This window comes from Microchirus variegatus (genome assembly GCF_963457635.1).
Source record: "Microchirus variegatus genome assembly, chromosome: 18".
NCBI classification, from domain to species: Eukaryota; Metazoa; Chordata; class Actinopteri; order Pleuronectiformes; family Soleidae; genus Microchirus; species Microchirus variegatus.
The window spans coordinates 20,186,284-20,206,196 of record NC_139819.1 but is presented as its reverse complement, the minus strand read 5'-3'; the positions used below and the strand labels follow the sequence as shown (position 1 = coordinate 20,206,196).

At 40.0% G+C, this 19,913-nt stretch overlaps 1 protein-coding gene across 1 annotated transcript in view; it reads right to left on the bottom strand.

Annotated features, from left to right (window-relative positions):
- taok3a (TAO kinase 3a) overlaps window positions 1-19,365 on the bottom strand; it is a 38,656-nt gene extending 19,291 nt beyond the window's left edge. Inside the window, exons 1-10 of the mRNA XM_083904894.1 lie at window positions 19,297-19,365; window positions 10,095-10,331; window positions 8,148-8,219; window positions 7,347-7,448; window positions 7,075-7,120; window positions 6,036-6,132; window positions 5,521-5,634; window positions 4,771-4,862; window positions 4,496-4,589; window positions 1,451-1,532 (exon numbers count right to left, since the gene is read on the bottom strand). Of these exons, the coding sequence (XP_083761020.1) occupies window positions 1,451-1,532; window positions 4,496-4,589; window positions 4,771-4,862; window positions 5,521-5,634; window positions 6,036-6,132; window positions 7,075-7,120; window positions 7,347-7,448; window positions 8,148-8,219; window positions 10,095-10,226 (831 nt within the window). The 5' untranslated portion in view covers window positions 10,227-10,331; window positions 19,297-19,365. The remainder of the gene's footprint in view (window positions 1-1,450; window positions 1,533-4,495; window positions 4,590-4,770; window positions 4,863-5,520; window positions 5,635-6,035; window positions 6,133-7,074; window positions 7,121-7,346; window positions 7,449-8,147; window positions 8,220-10,094; window positions 10,332-19,296) is intronic.
- Window positions 19,366-19,913: the final 548 nt, after the last annotated feature.

Here is a 19,913-nt window from a genome sequence, read left to right as displayed (position 1 = left end):
AGACAGACAGACAGACAGACAGACAGACAGACAGACAGACACACACACACACACACACACACACACACACACACACACACAGTACTGGACTAAATACATATTAGTCAGGACTCTGGGGGAATGACATCACACTCTGAAAATAGAGATGAGAGTGATTTGTCCCATTTTCTGATGGACCTTTAAAGCCATCCCCCGTCCCATCAACCAGTTAGAGGATACCTACAGGATGTTTCCTCATTATAGCGTCAGCATCATCAGCCTCTGCTACTTATATCAAGTATGAATATGCAGAAGCAGTTGTGTTTTTTGTTTTTTTTACATATTATATTTGATTACCTGCTCATCAGATGTGTTACAGGCAAAACTCTGAGTAAGCTGGAATTTCTGAAGAGAGAGGGTGTATGTGAGGCACGACTGGACAGGATACCTGGAGTAATTTTATATCGACAGTGTGGGGTTTGATCCCGGGCTCCACTCGTCTACGTAACAACATGTCCGCAGGGGCCCTGCTGACACCCTGCTATCCATCTCCATTTCCCTCCTTCGCACCAGCAGCTACGTCACTCAAATTGATGTCCATGACAACAGTGCCCAGGCAAGCACACACACAAGCAACACGCATGCACACACATCACTTAAACGGATCAGAACTTTACACACAGGCAAACACTATAGTCAAGTAATGACCGATATTTTTAGTGTAATGCGTTACTTTACTTCGTTTCCCAAAAAAGTAATATTGGTACTGTAATCCGTTACTTTGTAACTTGTTACCCCCCAACACCGCAGAGAGTGTGTAAATGGATATGATAAATGTGGGATTTAGATGTGCCGTTTACTGATACAGTATGGTGACCCCTAAAGGGACAAGCCCAAAGAAGCTGTTTAAATCAAAAATATATAATAATAAATATATAAAGTAATGTGTGTGTCTCTGAATGGGTGTGAACAGGTGAATGGCAATACTGTGGTGTAAAAAGACTTTTTATACGAAGAAATACGACTTATTCAGGTTTAAGGCTTAGACTAAAAATTTATTAAAAAAATGTGTTACATTATTGCTACTGTCTTTTGTTTTGTTTTCAAAGCCTTCACCATGTCTATTTGACCTCTTTTGCACCAGAATTAGGAGGTATATGTGGGTTAAAAGTGCCATAACCTTTCCATAAAACACACAACAGAACAGCCAACTGACAATCTCAATGGAGCCTTTAAGATCCACTGTACAGTATAAAGCTTAACACAAGTACAGATTATGATGAATGGAAGGGGAAAAAGTAAGAGTTCTCAGTGGGGTGTTGGATTCCTGTGCTCGAGGAATACACCGTGTATCTGTTTGCATATTAGGAAACTGTGGGTGGGTGGGAGTGACTCATCTGCATGGCTCGGGGACTAACTGAGGCAGGAAGTGAGGTCACAGCTGGAAGGATTACAAAAGAAGCCCACTCACTCTTAGCAGCTCCCCTGATGAGGGTCTGTCCTGAGGAATTTTCAGTAGGCAGTAGTCCACAAAGCTCCGGAAGGGATCAGACCTGAGTGAGGAGGACAGGGATACAGAGGTCAGAGATTTCCCCTCTCAGTCAAACATGTTTATTTCAAATCAAAATATGACAGAGACAGTCTAAAAATAGGCCAGTAGTCATTGACACCTCCTCCACTCACTGTCAATGTATGCTTAATGTGATGAGTAATATTATAGTGTTTTATGTTAAGTCCCATTGTATCATATCAATTAATTAAAACCAGCACAATCCGATGTAATCCCTCAGTGTATATGCACCATGTACAGATTATGTAAATATGTGGAACAACTCAAATATAGGTCACTGGAGCTGTTGAAGACTGTGCCACTGACTCTGATCTAAAAAAATCAGGATCAGGATAACCTCACATATGTATTGTTGTAGATAAAGTAGCCTCTTTGCATTTGGGCTCACCACCTCCTCCTCCTCAGCTTCTACATCAGTGTCCTCTGTGCTTAGCAAAGGTGTGTGTATGTGTTTGTGTAGTAGAAAGCTATGAGGCTGATGGCTCTACTCGTCTCATCTGGAGGGATGTTGCCTCTGCCTTGGGCTGCTGGAGATCCTCCAAAAATACCACAACCATGTGCCCCCTTCACTCAGTCGCAAATTCTGACTCAAGAGACCCCAGCTCACTCTATTTGATGGCTTGATTTCTGTCAAAGTGTGAAAATGAAGCCATATTTTAATTGAGATCTTGGATGGAAGACACAGGAAGGCCACTGATGCCTCGAGGCTGTTCTGAGAGAGCTAGCAACATTCAGCCTGCCACGGCTACGCAGATAAGTACTCTTGCAATAAATTACACAATAAAACACTTGCATGACTCCGCATGCCTAGAATCTCAAGACCATTCTGAACAAATTTATGAAAGTACATAAAGGTGAATATAAGAAATAAGAGCAAACGGTGTTATTTTCTAGATTGGCACCAGTGCACCCCTGTGATCCTCTTGTGGAGGATAAAGTGGTAGAAGATGAAGGTTGGATGGATTGACCATTATTGTGAGCTCCAACAGTAGAAAGAAAAATAAATCACAGCAGCTGTTCTTCCAGATTTTCTGGATGCAGTCGAGATGAGGAACAGTATGAGATACTGTGAGTTGTGCTGATCTATTTCCCACCGAGCTATAATCAGTTTAGTAAAGCACTTAGGGGTTAAAAAATATATTCTACAGGTAGTATAATAAAGAGTGTGTCCATGAAGTATTTACCTGTAAGTTAAAGGTCACATAGTGTGGCCCTGTTGCACATATATGTTAGTTATGGAGGTCTACTTACATATATTAACTTGTTTTTATGGTCAAAAACCTCCTAGTTGCTGTAAACGAGCCGATTGAAATCCTCTTTTCTGACGCTGTTCGTCAGCCGCGATGTTTCAGAGTGAACTCTGACCCCCAGAAGACAGAGTCTTGTGATTGGCCAGTACTATTCAGCACACCCGCTCTCAGAAGCACAGCTCCCCCCTCTGGAATGGTGGATGCACTGCTCCTCATTATCAAAACATTGTTTTAACAGTGTTTAAAAATAGCTTCTCCACAACTCCCCGCCGCAGTCCCTTTTCTGACCTTGACCCGGAGTCAGACCCAGAGTCAGAAGACACTGTTGCTCGTGAAACACCTCCACAACGGACGTTATTCTTCTTCTGCGGTTCAATGTACGCAACAGGATGTGCCCGGACTAGTGCCCAGAGCAGGACGATCTGCTGTTCAGGAGAACCGCTGTATACGTAACTATTACCGGATTTTCAGAGATCTCGCTGAGCCCCGAGATTACAATAAACACAGCGTTCTCAGCAGTGGCTGAACTGTTTGTTTCAAAAACTTCAGGGCTTCATAAACAAGGTAAGGACGCAGATACACACTAAAAAACAGCATTAATAGGAACTTCCGGTCTAGGTCCTCTTTAAGAATATCATTGATCAAATAGCTACAGAGCATTACATCGTGGTTGTGAAGTCACCATTCTTCATATTACGAAAAAGAGATTTAAATAGCCATAATATTATAATATAAGATGTAATATATTGTGATTCATCTTGACCTGGTCAGCCTGGTTTCAGCTTATTTTTTAAGGGGTTTTCTAAAATGGACCCCTCCAAACAACAATAAACACCTGTTATGTTGAAACAGCACAAGAACCACATCCATTTCCATTTGAAGTTATTCTTATTAGTTAGTTATTCTGTATTAGCAGAAATTATCAACTTTAACAGGTTTCTTTATTTATAAGCTAAACTAAACATGGAACCGTTGAGCTCCATATTGATTTTTATTTTTTTTAAAGAGCAAAGAGTAGACTTTAAAAAACCTACTGGCCCAAACGAAAGTGCTTAAAGTGTCTTGATGTCTGGAAGGATATTCTCTAGAGAATCTATTAGCATCCACAGTTATGTGAGGCTATGAGCAGCCTAAAGAGAAGAAAAAAGCAGGCTGTTCTCCCATATTACATTTAGAACATGTCTGTACACACACACACAAAAACATCCCAGTTACTAGCGCAAACAGAAAAGTGTGAGATTCAACTAGAAGTGAATACTGCACACTAAGAAATCAAAGTATGAGACTGTACCTAAAAAGGTACAAATGCTTTGTCGCAGTTGTACCCTATCAGGGTACACCTGGAACTGGACCTGTACACACTGAGAAAGGTACAGTGCTTGTATCCTGATAGAGTACAACTGGAGCAACAGCAAAAGGTATAGTCTCGTACTAGTAGGAATACAGCATTAAAAGTATTGTTTTTTTCTCAGGATTCATTTAGTGGTAATTACATAAGAGACTTTGAGTGTGACGTTGCACAAGGACTGTCGCCATGGACCACAAGTCCTCCAGATTAACAGAGGGATATTTAAGCCCAGATCAGTGTAGGCTTTAATATTTACAGCTGACTGGAGGTATTGTTTCAGCACTTCTACAGGAATTTATATTCCATTTTAGACTGTGAGTTGATGAATATGTTTGGTGTTCAACTCACCACTCATTGGACTGCAGCACAGGAGAGTCGTTCTGGGCGATGTGATATAAGGCACTCATGGCGTTCATGTTGAACAAGGGCGGTTTACGCTCCGCTAACAGAAAACAAGAATGCAAAGACAGAGGTAGAAAAGAACAGATACGTGATGTTTTAGTGCCAAAGATTTTCCACCGTCACCACAGTAAGATTCTGCTTGACTAAGGATATAAATTAAATCTTTACTTTGATCCAATTGGTATTATTTTCTTTAGCAGAAAATTCAAATGTATGCTCACCCAGCTCTATACAGGTGATACCCAGGGACCAGATGTCCACCTTCCCTTCATACTGACCCTCGTCCATGGCTAGGATCACTTCTGGAGCCATCCTGAAGACACACAGTTTGGCATATATGAGGTCAAATACACAAACCACACCTGTTCAAAACTCAGTTATGCTGTGATAGCAACTCGGTCCATCTTTTGGAATAATTTATGTTACTGTAAACATGATGAGTGGCACAACGTTGAGCTGTTGGCTGCTCCATCACTGTTTCAGCTGTTTGTGTGATCATTCCACTGACTATAAAGCTGCCACAAGTGTGTGAGTGGATATTTTGATAGGTCAAGTAGAGCTGAAGACAAACAGCAGTAGAATGAATACAAATCATACTCTGGCTATAACTATATCATTGCTGTTGAAGTAGAGGGTGCAGACATTTTTCTGTTTTTCCTAATTTAGAGAAACAGACAATGTTAGCACAGTGGGTTTACCATCATTTCTGGATCTAACACGATGATCACCTTCAGCATGAGGCATGCTTGCATGTGCATGTTTCATCAGTTAGAAACTATTTCCAACATTCTGACTTATTTAGATTAACTTTAAAAACAGCACATCTGAAAAAGTCTACAAAGAAAAACACATCTGTGTACCAGCCAAACAAAATCCCACATATATTACTGGCTTCACAAATGATGCCATGACAATTTCTATTCAGACATGTAGTCATGCATGTCTCCAACTTGTGTCATGTGTAAACTGACCAGTAAGGTGTTCCCACAAAGGAGTTGGCAGGTGAGGCAATGGAGGCGGAGCCAAAGTCGGCCAATTTGACCTGACCGAGCTCAGTCAGCAGAATGTTTCCAGCTTTCACATCTCTGGACAAGGGTACAGAGTTAAAGAGAGGCGGCATTAGCAAGATAATCAATGATTAGACAACTATGTCCAAATACAAAATATGACACTAGTCTCTGTCAAATGTGATGCAGGCCTACAAATGAAACTAAGAACACAACACAACACACAACATGAAGATGCAAAGCATTGTCTTTGTTTAATAAAGATAATACAATCTTTATTATGAGGATGTTACCTCCTCACAGTGATATTTAAAAAAAAAAAACCCAAGGAGCAAACAAAAGGTTTTACATCTTCATTAGTCAATGGTGCAATAACAGGAGAACACAAGTGTGTCTCATCTCATCTTATGACATTTGTTGTTAAAGTCACTGTATGTTCCTGTGGGGAATCATTCATGTGGAGAAACAAATGAACTCACCGATGAATCATATTATGGGAATGTAGGTAAGCAAGTCCTAGCAAGGCACCGTGGGTAATGGCAGCAATTTCAACCTCTTGGAGTGGTTTCTTGTGAACTTGGTGAGAAATAAAGACAGTGGAATTAATTAGGGATTCAATGACACCTACTGGCTCAATGTTGACTCCCTGTCAACTACAGCAGTAACAAAGGCATCACATCCCAAATCAAAGAGGCTATAAAATACCTTTTATTTGGTATAATTCAATACAGGGCAAAGTGGCATGACCGTGTATCTACATCAGCGATTGGTGCACACGTATGTGCCTAAATTAACAAGTGAGGCTTAGTCTGAAAATGTTTCAAACGCTGGGCAGTTTAAGTTCAGGAAATGTGTTTTTGTTCTTTACAAGAAGTACAGTACAGTACATAGGATAACACAACTACAGATATGGTTAAGATAATCTTATGCACCAAACTGAATCTGAAGCCAGCCCACATAGACACATTAAATTCACTTACAAAACCAAAAGATTAGACTTTTTCTTTTATCTTACTCCAAGAACCTACTTGAGGGTAGAGCTGCATCTATTGACCTGAATGGTTTATGGAATACTTTGTCCTGTTTAGTGGTTTGTTTTACTAAGATTGGCATATGAGACGATGATAATGATAACATAGAGTATAACCGCAGAAAATAATCACAAGTTTATGGGTTTTAAGAGATGAATGCAGCCATCCGATAGCTGACAGCTCCTCATGTCTGGGAAGTCTAGGGAAAAAAAAACCACGAGCAGAAGTTGAAAAGTAATCTGAACTGGTGTTTGAATTCAGAATACAGAACAACCTACAGTGGTTACAAGTACAGGTTCGTTTGTGTAGAGTTCAACCATTAAGATCATCTATCCATCTGACTGAGGGGAGAATTTACAGTACCCGGAAGTGTGATAAAACAAGTTCAAGTTTTATCTAGTGGTACGCTTGGCTTTGACTTTATTATACTTATTATATGAAGTATACATGTTTCATTAAACATTGAAATAAATACAAACACACTTACCCTCTAGTAAATCTGATGCAGAGCCCAGGCAGTACTCCATCACCAGCTAAAAGTGAATACAATAATAGATCAATAATTCATCATCATTCACATGGCATGGTACATTCAGTGATGTGGTTCTCAGCAGTAGACATGATACTTTTATGATCAAAATCTATAAATGTTACAAAGACAAAGAGGAAAAGACTCAGACAAAGAGGATGGAAAGAAAAAGACAAGTGTGAGACAGAAACAAGGACAGAAGGAGAAGTGAGGATGATGGAACCACTGACCCAGGCAGTGTTGTCTTTCAAGTAGCAGCCTTTGTACTCGATGGTGTTTGGGTGTCGCAGCTGTCCCAAAAACTTGACCTCCTTAATGATGTCCTGCCACTTCTACAGAAAAAACACATTCAGACACAGAGACATTTACTCAGAATTAGTCACAATTGGCCTCATTGTCCATAAACCAACAGTTTTGGTGTTTTTATGTCTGTCAAATTCTCTGATAATTGACATTTGGATGGGAATGATGGGACTGAAAGTTGGTCTTATGTATTAGCAAGTTTAACTTATACGTATGTGTGTGTAATGATCAAGCATGTATTTAATAAACCTGCAGTAATAGACCTTTTTCACAGCAGATATTTGTCAACATGAGGCTATGTTGGTCTATGGTCATTACAGCGTTACTAAAACAAATCAAATGGCCTAAGACTTTTCAGAGTACTGTAAAATACTTCACATAAGAATAAAATAGTTATAAACAGTAGAGCCCTAACACAGAACCATGAATTATAAAGAAATGTGGGCTGAAGTTCAGTTCAGTGATCACAGAGTGTCTCCTGAAATACACTGACCTTTCTCAGTGGTTTGCTCAAGAAAAGCAGACAGTGACAGCAATCACTTATTTATAATTCATAATGGTACATTATTTTTGCTCTTTCAGGGTAGCTCCAAGCACCACAGAGAAAAAGAACTCACAAGTTAGTGGTACGTTTTGTTTGGAGTGGAATTAAATAAATGATGTAAGACAGACATTTGTACACTGTTTGAATACAAAGTCCTGTTACAGTGTGCATGTGCATATCTTACTTCGGTAGTCTGCTTGCCATTATAGGACATCTTTTTGATGGCCACCACCTCATTGGAGTAAGAGTTTCGTGCCTAAAAGAATGAAAAGACAAAAATATTCCAGTCAGATTTTAATCAAATCTTAAATACCTCGATAAAAACTTGAGCAAAGATATCTCACAAACATTAGTTATCATTTTGCAAGGGATCTCAGGTCCCCTGATTTAGTCACTTTCACTATGAATACATTAGAAAATAATAATGATTTAATATGGCTCAGTTTAAGAATGTACTTTCCTGCAACCATGCTCTATATAGATATACAATATATGTTTTTAAATGCATGAAATATTGTTCTATTTGACAACAGAGTAACACAGCAGCAAACAAATGACTTTTTACTGGGCAGTAAGTTGTTTGAAAGGGGATCAGAGGTGAATTTAACAAATACCATTTAAAAGATTAGAATACAAGCACAAAGAAATATATTTCCATCGGTGAGATGTGGCACCAAGAGATTCAGATGCATTTGAATGTATACAAATGTTGGCCTGGTCAAACTAAACACTCAATGATGTGACTGGGGGAAGTCTGCAAGTACAATGCACCTTTCATATGGCCATGTTAAACTCATTTTTAGCTTTTGACTTTAGGGACAGCTAGACTGCAGCTCAGCTTGATCCCTTAAAAATAAATGGGAATTTCATGTTGATATTCAAATGGAATGAGATTAACAGCAGGCAAGATTGTATTCCCATTTGACTATTGAGATTCATTTGATCCCAATGATTGCCCAGCAGTTCATACATAATGGCCATTCCCTCGTGTGTAATTTATAAATCATTGGCAATAGAGAATGAAATATTGAAATACACAGAGAGTGATGTCTTTGTGGGGGGAGGGGGGAGGTATTCATCCAACATACATCATTGTAGTGTGCATTCAAAGCTCGGGGTGATGGGCTTCCACGCTCAATTGAGGGTGTTCCCCCGATGCCTTTGACAGAAGAGTTCCTCCAATCGTCCTTACATTCATTAACTAAGAATGCCTACACAATTGCATGCATTTATTTGACTCTGCATGAATGTAGAGGAGTAATCCAAGCCTTGGCAGAAAAGCTAATCCCGCCATACTATTAACAGCTTCTCTGGATTTGAATACCAGGGCAACATCTGTCTTAGAAGAGCGGGAGGAGCCTTACACCTAGTTTGTGGGGGCAGAGAAGAGGAGATGTGCAGCATGCCTTCAACCTTCATCCACACAGCTTTAGAATCAAAGGCTTGATGAGTAATTAGTGATAATGAGATGAAGAAGAAGAGAAAGTGCTGCGAGCGAATCAATCTCCACTTAATTGTCCAAGAGCCATAATGTGAGTTATACTTAAATATGTTGGAATCAGTGAATCGATAAATGTATATCTAGGGTAACTCAAATTCAAAAATAAACCAAAGCTTCAGTCGTATGATTGCTTTGATTAGTGTTGGCTGATCTTTAAATTATCCAGGCTCTCGTGCAAATGCAAATTCTTTCTTTAGCTAAGAGAACCTGCTTAATACATTTTCCATCCATCCGTCTTCTATCACTTTATCCTGCACATGTGGGACGCAGGGGGCGCTGTGCCAATCTCAGCTGACACAGGGTGAAAGGCAGGGTACACCGTTGACAAATCATCAGTCCATCACAGAGCCACATATAGAGACAAACAATCACTCCACTCACACTCACAGTTAATGTACAGTGACCAATTCACCTCATCCACATTTTGCATGTTTTTGGACTGTGGGAGTAAACTGGAGAACCCGAAGAAAACACACACACACACACACACATGGGGAGAACATGCAAACTCCATGCAGAAAGGCGTTATACATTTTTATAAATTGTAATTTATTATTACTCCCAGCAAAAACTATCAACAAAATTTAAATGCCTACCAGGTCAATCACATTCGATAAACTTCGCACTTACAAAATAAACGGCTCCAAAGCTGCCATGTCCGATCTCGTGCAGGTCACAGAACACGTCCTCGGGATCATCTTTGAAGAAGAGGTCAGCCAGCTCAGGGTCCTTCGGCACTCCTTTCCGTGCAGACGACGGCATTATGGGCTGCACATGGGCTAGGCGCCGGGGAGCACTCTCACATGAACACGGCTGTTGTTACAGCCGCCAGATGTCCAAGATGGGCCCGGCATTGGCCAGCTAGACCTGGGAAACATAAGAGAGGAAGAGACAATGAGCTGACAATTTACTGGACAAGATTAGCACATTAGTTTACTCCAAGCTAAATACACAAATCATCTGTGGTGCTGCTGCCAGGAAACATACATACATCTGTAGGCAAGACCACATTTACCATAACTAAGAAAGCAAATATTGAAGCTCCTGTGGACAAGATTTCTCCTATTAAATCCTCTGTAGTTAACCTAACGACATTTTATATTAGAACTTTTTTTAAACCAGAAAGGCCTGATTAAGATGGAACATTATACCATGTTACAAGACGGGCAGCAACACATTTAACAGACGAAAAAACAAATACAAGTAACATTTACAGACATAAGATATCAGAATATTCACTAAAAATAAAGAGTTATATAAAAATCAAGATATAGACCATAACATGTACGGCATACTGGGATAAAGCAGGACAGAGTAATTCACTTCTACAAAGTTAATAAAAATGATGCATGCACACATAAGATTTAGGTGGTAACCGTATGTGTGTGTATCTCATGGAAAGCTGACAGGTAATGAGACAGGAAAAACAACAGTCATATGATTGAGTCCCACTGCTCAAGTCTGAGTCACACTTGCTCGTGTTATGTGCACACACACGCTGAGTCACTGATGCTCCATGTTTCCACACATGCATGCACAAAGTGTAACAGTTGCCCTGTTACACTGTGTGCACACAAATGCTACCCCGCTCTGTATCGCAGCGCTGCAGCTGGGCTGTGAAGCGTGTACGCATCCTGGACACCCCGCTCCAGTTAGCTTCACTGCACATGTCGCACGCACACACGCACGCTTCTACTGCGTTATCCTCCGCAAACCCAGCTGACATAGGGTGAAAGGTGGAGTTCACCCTGGACAGGTCACCAGTCCATCACAGGGTCAAAGAGATTAACAACCATCAACTCTCACACTCACACCTATGGTCTCACACCTACGGTACTTAGGGTGTACAATTTACCTTTCACCAACTAACTTAAAAAAACAGGGAAAACAAAGGTAAAATGCAGAGTGAAAAATCCAGGGACAACTCAATACAAGAGAGAGAAAGAGCGATAGAAAGGGAAACAGATTTGAGTAAGAGAGTAAGGAAGCAGTTCTAGCCCATATGACACTGAAGTCATGTGATCACCCTGAGGACGGCAAACCTCCCTCTGCACCCTCCTCTTCTCTTAAGATGTGTGAAGTGATGAAATGTGGCAACAACAGGTTGCAACACGGGAGGCTTGGTAAAGCTGTTACTCGACAGTGTTTGGACAATTTCTGTGTTTTTTACTACATCACCACTGCATGATACTATACTTATATCTACGCATGTGTGCGTTAATGTGTACGTTTGGGGAGACCACATACCTTGCATGGCTGGCTCTGGTGTCTTAGTATATAAGACGATGTGTGTGTGGGTCGCTGTGGGGGTGCACATTGGGCCTAAAGGATTTTTCATAAAAAATAAATTATATATCATAAAAACAAAGATTATATGGTTCGTGCTAATCTAGCCTGATCTACACATACAGACACATGCACGTGCACCACTTCAGTTTGACACGCATGCACAAGAACAACCACGCAAACAAAGGCATGCACGCTCCCACCCCCAGGCCCAATGCTGCCATTGCTATGACTAATTGATGTACCAACATGTTGTAGGACTAATTCCATCAAGCTGCTGCATATGGCTCTACAAACATGTGCTGCAACAGTCACATTAAAATGGGACATCACACTTTATGCTCTTTGCTAATTATTAGGGCTGTCAAAATTAACGCGTTAATGCAGGATGATTCATTTGTGGAATAAACGCGTTAATTTTTTTAACGCACTTTCTCACTTTCATTGCGCTACGTGTAGACGTGCAGTTTATGAACAGGCATGTCAGGCAACTGCTTGGGGCCCCGAGCCGATAGGGGGGGACCTGACCATCGGAGCCTAAATGCATCAGTGAGCAGCCATATCACCGTCCCCCTAAACAACAATGACATCTCAGTAGGAAAACTCCCTAAAAGGGCCCCACGTCACCTCACGTTAACTTGTGTGAAGTTATCGTTCTGCAAGTTGTAAATGAAGCTGAAGGAAAATGAAGAGGAGTTATCGATCAGGTCGCTAGAAGAGGAAGAAAAAAAAGAGGATGAAGAAAAAGAAAGAAAGACACACAGTTGTAAGTGGAGCTACTGGCGCAGATAATGATATAATCATAACATTAACAGTCATTGTCTAACTAACGGGGACACAGACAGCAGGTAACATTAGCGTCAGAATGCTAGCTGACGCTAACGCTAACTAGTAGAAACAGTGCTTCAAAGGTGCTGATTAGGAATTTCCTGCTGTGGGTTTAGTTCCACCAAGAAAACTATTTAACTTCTATACTTTATATTTTGTTTATAATGTGAGTTATTTACTGTGCAATGTATAATTTTTATTTTTTATTTTAAGTTATTTACAGTATTTTATTTTTTCTATTTATTTATATTGTCTTATAATGTGGGTTCTTGACAATGTAATGTTGATTTTTTACTATGTTTGTATACGTTTTTTTTAAAAGTCGTTTACAGTATTTTATTTATCTCTCCATTCCTACAACAATATAAAGAGAAAATTAGAATTTTTCTGGCATATTTACGAATGGAAAATTACAAAAGGCATTACAAATAGATACGATTTGTAATGCCTGAATACACTCTTAAATTTGTAAAATGTTACAATGCATTTCTCACAATATTATGAACTAACTCCCAGTCCAACATTCATTAAAATAAAAAAAATAAAAAAAAATTACAATCACTTATTAAATTACTGGATGTAGATTAATTTTGCTAGTGCAAGATCCATACATTTACATATACAGTGGTATGCAAAAGTTTGGGCACCCCTGTACATTTTCATGACTTTCCTTTATAAATCATTGGTTGTTTGTATAAGAAATTTCAGTTAAATATATCATATAGGAGACAAACACAGTGACATTTGAGAAGTGAAATAAAGTTTATATGGTTTACAGAAAGTCTGCAAGAATTATTTTAAAAAAGTTAGGCATGTGCATAAGTTTAGGCACCGCAAAAGAAACATTAACTCAATATTTTGTGCATCCTCCTTTTGCAGAAATAACAACCTCTAAACGCTTCGTATAGCTTCCAATTAGAGTCTGGATTCTGGCGGAATGTAATTTGGACCATTCTTCTTTACAAAGCATCTCCAGTTCAGTCAGGTTTGATGGTTTCCGAGCATGGACAGTAGGGATGTGAATCTTTGGGTGGCTCACGATTCGATTCGATTCCGATTCTTAGGCTCACGATTCGATTCGAAAAATCGATTCTTGTTTCAACCGATTCGATTCATACGATTCTCGATTCAAAAATTGATACAATGCATAGTGTTTTAAGGCAAATTATGGCATCAAAAAAAAAACATGTTTGTATAAGATAATGTTATCACACAAAGGCAAACCTAAGACAAAGGTTAACATTTATTCATTCAAAACAAATAAAAACTTACTCACTGTACAAAAAAATAACTTGCATAAATAAAAGCTTAGGCTGCCTTTTTATCCCAGAAGTTACAAAAGATAAACTGTACACAAATAACACAAACTGGTGTTTTAGAAACTTAAAAAAAAAGTATTATTATTATATATTTTTTCAAAAATCGATTTTTGAAGTTTATTAATTGATTCAGAATCGTGGATGATTAGAATCGCGAATTCTATGTGAATCGATTTTTTCCCCCAGCCCTAATGGACAGTCCGCTTTAAATCACACACACATGTTCAATAATATTCAGGTCTAGGGACTGAGATGGCCATTCCAGAACGTTGTATTTGTTCCTGCTGACCCTGGATTTCCACAATGGCCGCGCGGTCGCCGTTGCAAATCGCTTCCATTCTAATCAATGAGAGCATTTCCACCAGAAGTGGCTCGCCGCGCCGCAGCGCTATCAATAGGTAGCAGTTCTATTTTTTCCGTTGCCGCTGCTGAACCTCGTAAATTCCAATGAAGCAGAACCGTGCCGCTGCCGTTCCACGGCCGTTCAGCGTCCAGTGGAAATCCAGGGTAAGGCATCCTGCATGAATGCCGTAGTAGATTTTGAGCAGTGTTTAGGATAGTTGTCTTGTTGAATGATCCAGCCCCGGCACTTCAACTTCAACAAATGTCATGTCTGTCGCTTGGATTTGCCAGTAGTTAAATTTTACTACAGTAGGGTAGGGTATAAATCAAGTTTGTTTTCAGATTTGATGTATGTCTGTAAGAGCAGTATATGCATGTGTGTGTGTTTGTGAGCAGCCGGGAGGTTTAGCAGCTAAATGGCCGCCCTCCTGGCTTTAGGCTGGAAAAGGAATTAGGGAAAGTGTGGGAAATCTTGCTGCGATTCAAATCTCCAGCTCTAATCAGAAATGGAAAAAAAAGGTAAATCTGCCAAATTGTGTGTGTGAGAGTGTGTAACACAGAAGGAATAAGTATGACATAATGATCCTATTCCATCAACTACCAATACAACATTACATAGAGCAAGCTTGGATCTTTGGAGTTATTGTGTTTTGGTGCACATGGAAGTATGATTGAAGTTTGGATCATAGACTCACTCTGATTAAAAATAATCACTGCACTACACTGACTGTGTCTAATAAAAACTTAAAACTAACCATATTGAGCCCGACTTTTCAGCATGGTACAAGATCCCTGTAGAGCACTGTGTGTGTGTGCGTGTGCGTGTGCGTGTGTATGAGGCTTTTGGTTTTAGGTTAGGTTAGAGTTAGAACTTAGTTAGAGTTTATTCTGACAACCCCCAAGTTTCCTACGTTCCCGCTGAGGTGTCGGGATGCAAATGCATCTCAGGTTACCTATTGTAATCAATAATAGTCAACATTGATTTACAGTAAAACAAATATGATACAGATGATGCATCATACAGATATTATGATACAGAGGTGCCAATAAAGGTAAAAGTGCAGTATGTGTATGGCAGGAGCCATCATTGAATCCCATGTAAGGTTCAGAGTTATGAAATTCCAAGTTCTGATGACAAATGGAACGCACAATTAGGCTCGGGTTAGGAATAGGCATTTAGTTGTGATAGTTAAGGTTAGGGTAAGGGCGCAGGGAATGCATTATGTCTATCACTGTGAGTGTCCTCACTGGGAATGCTGCACAAGAATATCTGTGTGTGTGTGTATATGTGTGTGTGTGTGTGTGTGCATGCCTAGTGCATGACATTAAGTGGGTCAGACTTGTTATGAATAATAAAGAAGCCTATTTAAATGCACAATGAGTCAATACAGATTGCCTTGCATGAAGAGTAGGTACATGTTGAGTGTGACTGAGGTTTGTTTCTAGAGAGTAAAACAAAATAAGCCTACATATATGTTGTGATTTAAGGTATTAATGTGGATATAAATGATTAATTAATGTTATTAATTGGTTATGTTATTAATTTTCTTAAAAATATCAAACGGGGCACCACTCCTCTCAAAGAGAGGAGAATGACAGGACTGTCCCTTAACGATCTTAAAATGGCTCTCGACTATCAGTTTGTCATTAATTAATAATAAGCATATTAATATTAATAAAGATTACATTTAGGAAGGGAAGGTGTGAGGTCGTACACTGGCTTCTTTCAATTACCCTTGTCACAAACAAGCAAACAAAAGACAGAAACAGTACTTTAAGATAAAGGTTAAAATTTATTAAAGCATTAAAATTGATTAATAATAACAAAAACGAACATTAATCCTCTAGCTACCGATAAACTGTTTGAATATGCATAAAAAGGGACATGGATATGAGTGCAGAAATGTGTGTGTTTGTGTGTGTGTGTGTGTATAAAGAAAAAAGGGGGGGCGTGTCACTCTTTGGCAGCTGGTGACAACGTGGGAACCAGGAAGTAAACAAAACAAAGCCAAAAGGTAAACAAGAAGGAGGGGGAGAGAGAGGAAGTAGTGGAGGGGTCTCTGACGTGACGGTTGTCACGGCGACGCTCCTCCCACTTCCGGGTTACTAAAATGACCGATACGTCATGTAAAATGGCGTCACTTGCTATTACTATTATAATTCAGTAAGCCCGGTGTGGCTGATACGTAGTCCAACGACTCACAACAGGGACAGCTGGTCGACTGTGGTAGGAATGTGCGCAAACCGCCACTTCCTCTTCTGCAGGTATAAAAGGGGAATAACTCGCAGGGAGAGTTATTCACAGGATCCTTGAATCAAAAAAAACAAAAAGAAAAACAAAAAGGGGAAAAAAAACTAAAATAGGACAGGAATCGACAAATGAAGAAACTTCAAAACTCGGCCAGCAAGACTGTAGATCTTCAGCAGTGTTGGTCTCCTCCCAAAAACACAGACGTCCGCACACACAAAGTCAGGTTGGAAGGGGTGTGCTGGCGGTCGGGACATGGGTTGGCGGTTGGGACTTTAAAAGCTTCCCCTGGGGGGTACGACCCCCCAAGGATTCCCACCAATGGGTGAACGGCTGTCTGCTGCTGATGTCATACGCCGCAATGGCTTGTGGGGAATGAGTCCATCACTCTGGACCCCCTAGTGGGTCAGGATTTTCCTTTGTCTTCAACATGTGGGTTTTAGGGTGAATTCCAATTCCTTGCTTAACCCTCAATCTAAACCCTCAATCTCAAAAATGTGCTCCCGCTAGTGCAAGTGATGTCCCGATTCTCAGAAAAACTGAGTTGAGGGGCAAGTTTAAGCGATGTATCGCCTTCAATATTGAGATTTTCCGAGACCACCCTTGGGAGCAAGGGCTACCCAGAATGCATTGCGGGTTTTCACATAAGAAAGATGGCGTCGAAAGCAGCGATTTTGATCGAGTGCGATATAAATTAAGTATTTTCTTTGTTAATAGAGATATAAAAATGATGAAAACCATTGTATTATCTTAGTTTAGGCCCATATTATGGATTACTGACGTCATTGTTGCGTATTTATTTAGTTATTTTACGATCGTTTGTCAATAGCCGGCCGGTGCAGACACGCGATCGTTTGCTATCGTTTACCCTTCAATAAGCCGTGGTGTGTGGTAACTGTCAGCTGAACATGTCCGTGGTTGTGGTATTTGTATGAGTATCATCTTATAACTAACTGACAACCTAATAACTTGACTGAAATAAAAGAATAAATAAATAATCGTGACGTAAATGTGTTCTTCTTCTTTTTTGGAGTTGACAGACTGGACGCAGCTTTGGCGTTATTCTGCCCCCTACAGTCTGAAGACGTATCTGCATTTAAGGGGTGTCCCATTTCTAAGTGACAAAATAACCCTCAACACTTAGTTTTGAGGGCCAATTAAGATAAGGGTTGAGCTTGAGGGTTAAGACTGAGGGTTAAGATAGGAATTGGAATTGGCCCTTAGGCTTTTATGACCACAAACTTTCCACCAGGCCTGAGTTCAGGCTGCAGTGAGGCCTCATAGTCCACTCATGCTGGGCCCAACATATATGACCTATAGAAGTGTTCTAATGTATAAAGTAAACGACTACAACGACAGTACAGAATATTAACGTGAAAGCTATGGTAGCTTGTGTTACAGTACTACATATTAATGCAGATATTTTATACTTGGTACTTTTATATCCTTAGTTATAGTTTTGTATGAAGCCACAAAAGTTTCTGGAACTTCATGGATTCCATAGGTTTTGGTTTGTTCCGTCTATGCAGATTTTTCTGTGGAACGGAGGTGATCTTTATGCACAACAATCTTGGGATTGCCACAGGCAATAAAAAATGTTTATTCGAAAAAGCGCTGATGTTTTACTTTGTCATTTTTACAGATGTTTTTAGAACTTTGTGAGGTTACGCATGTACGTACAACATGCACACATTTTCTTCTCTGAGTAAACAAACCATTCTTCATTTTCTAATTCCTGAGTCACCTTTCAGATTGACCTGAATTTACCAGGGATCCATGTAAGTCACCACCTGTGGAACCTGGGACTCGCAACACTGAAAGCCTGCCAACATCACTGGGCATTTGTTTTTTTGCCTTTAGGAACGTCCTGTGGCCCAAATTATTCCCTTTCACCACACCCCATCTCAAGATCATTTCTTATTCAGGGTGTGGATTTAGCAACAATGGTAAAGAATGCACATTCTGACACACCTGCCCGACTTTCTGCTCAATCCAACGATGGCGTTAGCGCTGTGATGATGACAGGTTTACAGATGGATTTATTATACGTTATTGTTTCATTCACAAACGATTCCAAACCATGGACGAACCCCAGGTTTCCTTCCATCTCTACAGAGCTTTAAGATTGTTGAGCATGAAAACTTTCAACCTTAAAACTGCTCTGAGCGACCAGACTTCCGCTCCACTGCGGCCTGGCTCTGGCTACACTCAGAGCTGCTAGCCAGAGTCCGCGGCGGCACATTCAAGTGCCCACAAAAAGTTCTCCAGGTACCCGGTTCCGGCCGCGGGCATCGCCAAAAAGCAGGTATTTTCCCTCGCAGCCATATCAGTTTGAAAACTACATTCTGTCATTATCTTCTCAGTTTACAAGGCCAAATTAAAGAGAGCGAGAGCCGGTGGTAACTTTTAGCAAAGATGACGGACACTGTGTTTACATTCTAGGAATGAACCCTTGTCCATTCTGGGAAGTCTCGTCCCCCTATGGCTGAGTCGAAAAAGTGCAGAACTAGTGTTGTAGTTCAAATCTCAAATTAATGGGTCACATCCAAGTTCATCATATGACGCATAACTGAACTTGGATGTGAAAACAAATACTATTTTTTAGAAATCAGGGGAAAACTGAGGGAGGGAAGCACACTTTTAAAAAATAATACTGCTATTCTAGCAATACAAAGCCACATACTAATCAGTGAAGTATTCCGTTAACTCACAGAGAGCTGGAAGGTATAATAATTAAAGACAACTATACACAGATGATAAGGCATCCTGATACAGAAAATACATTCAATTAACTCAGAGTGAAACTCACCTGTAGGGAATGTGTGGAGATGGTGTCAGACTGTCTGCCGTCTCCTTCTCTTTCGCTGTTATTCTTTCCTCAGTTGAAATCCACAGTTGACATCTTGATGACTTTCCTCAGGATTGGAATACTGTACCTGAGATGAAACAGAGGAAAGAAAACTTTAGAAAGCTGTGCCAATGATTTCAATAGGGTTCAGCTGATAAATGGTAAAGAGAACTATAATCAGCAGCAATTCTGTTTTCTTATTGTGGATATTGGTCTTAATAACCAGTTTGAACCTTAGATTTTTTTTTTTTTTTTTAAATCAGCTTCAAGTGAAATAAAATATCAGCCTGAAGTGCTGCCACCAACACACTAACATATTATAGGATTTTGTCCAGAAGGATATGATAGGAACCATTTACCCATAAGTTAATATCTGCTTGTGATAATCAGGGTCACAGGGAGTCCAGGGTCCATCCCATAATGCACTGGGCAGATAGCATCTCATTCTCTAACTCGATTTTATCCGTCTGTTTTTCCTTACTCTTCATTGGTCTTTTTGATCATGCCGAGTGGCATATCAGATGCTCAGAAGAACCTTGTGCAATAATAAAGGAAGAGGAGAGGATGAGGGGATGAGG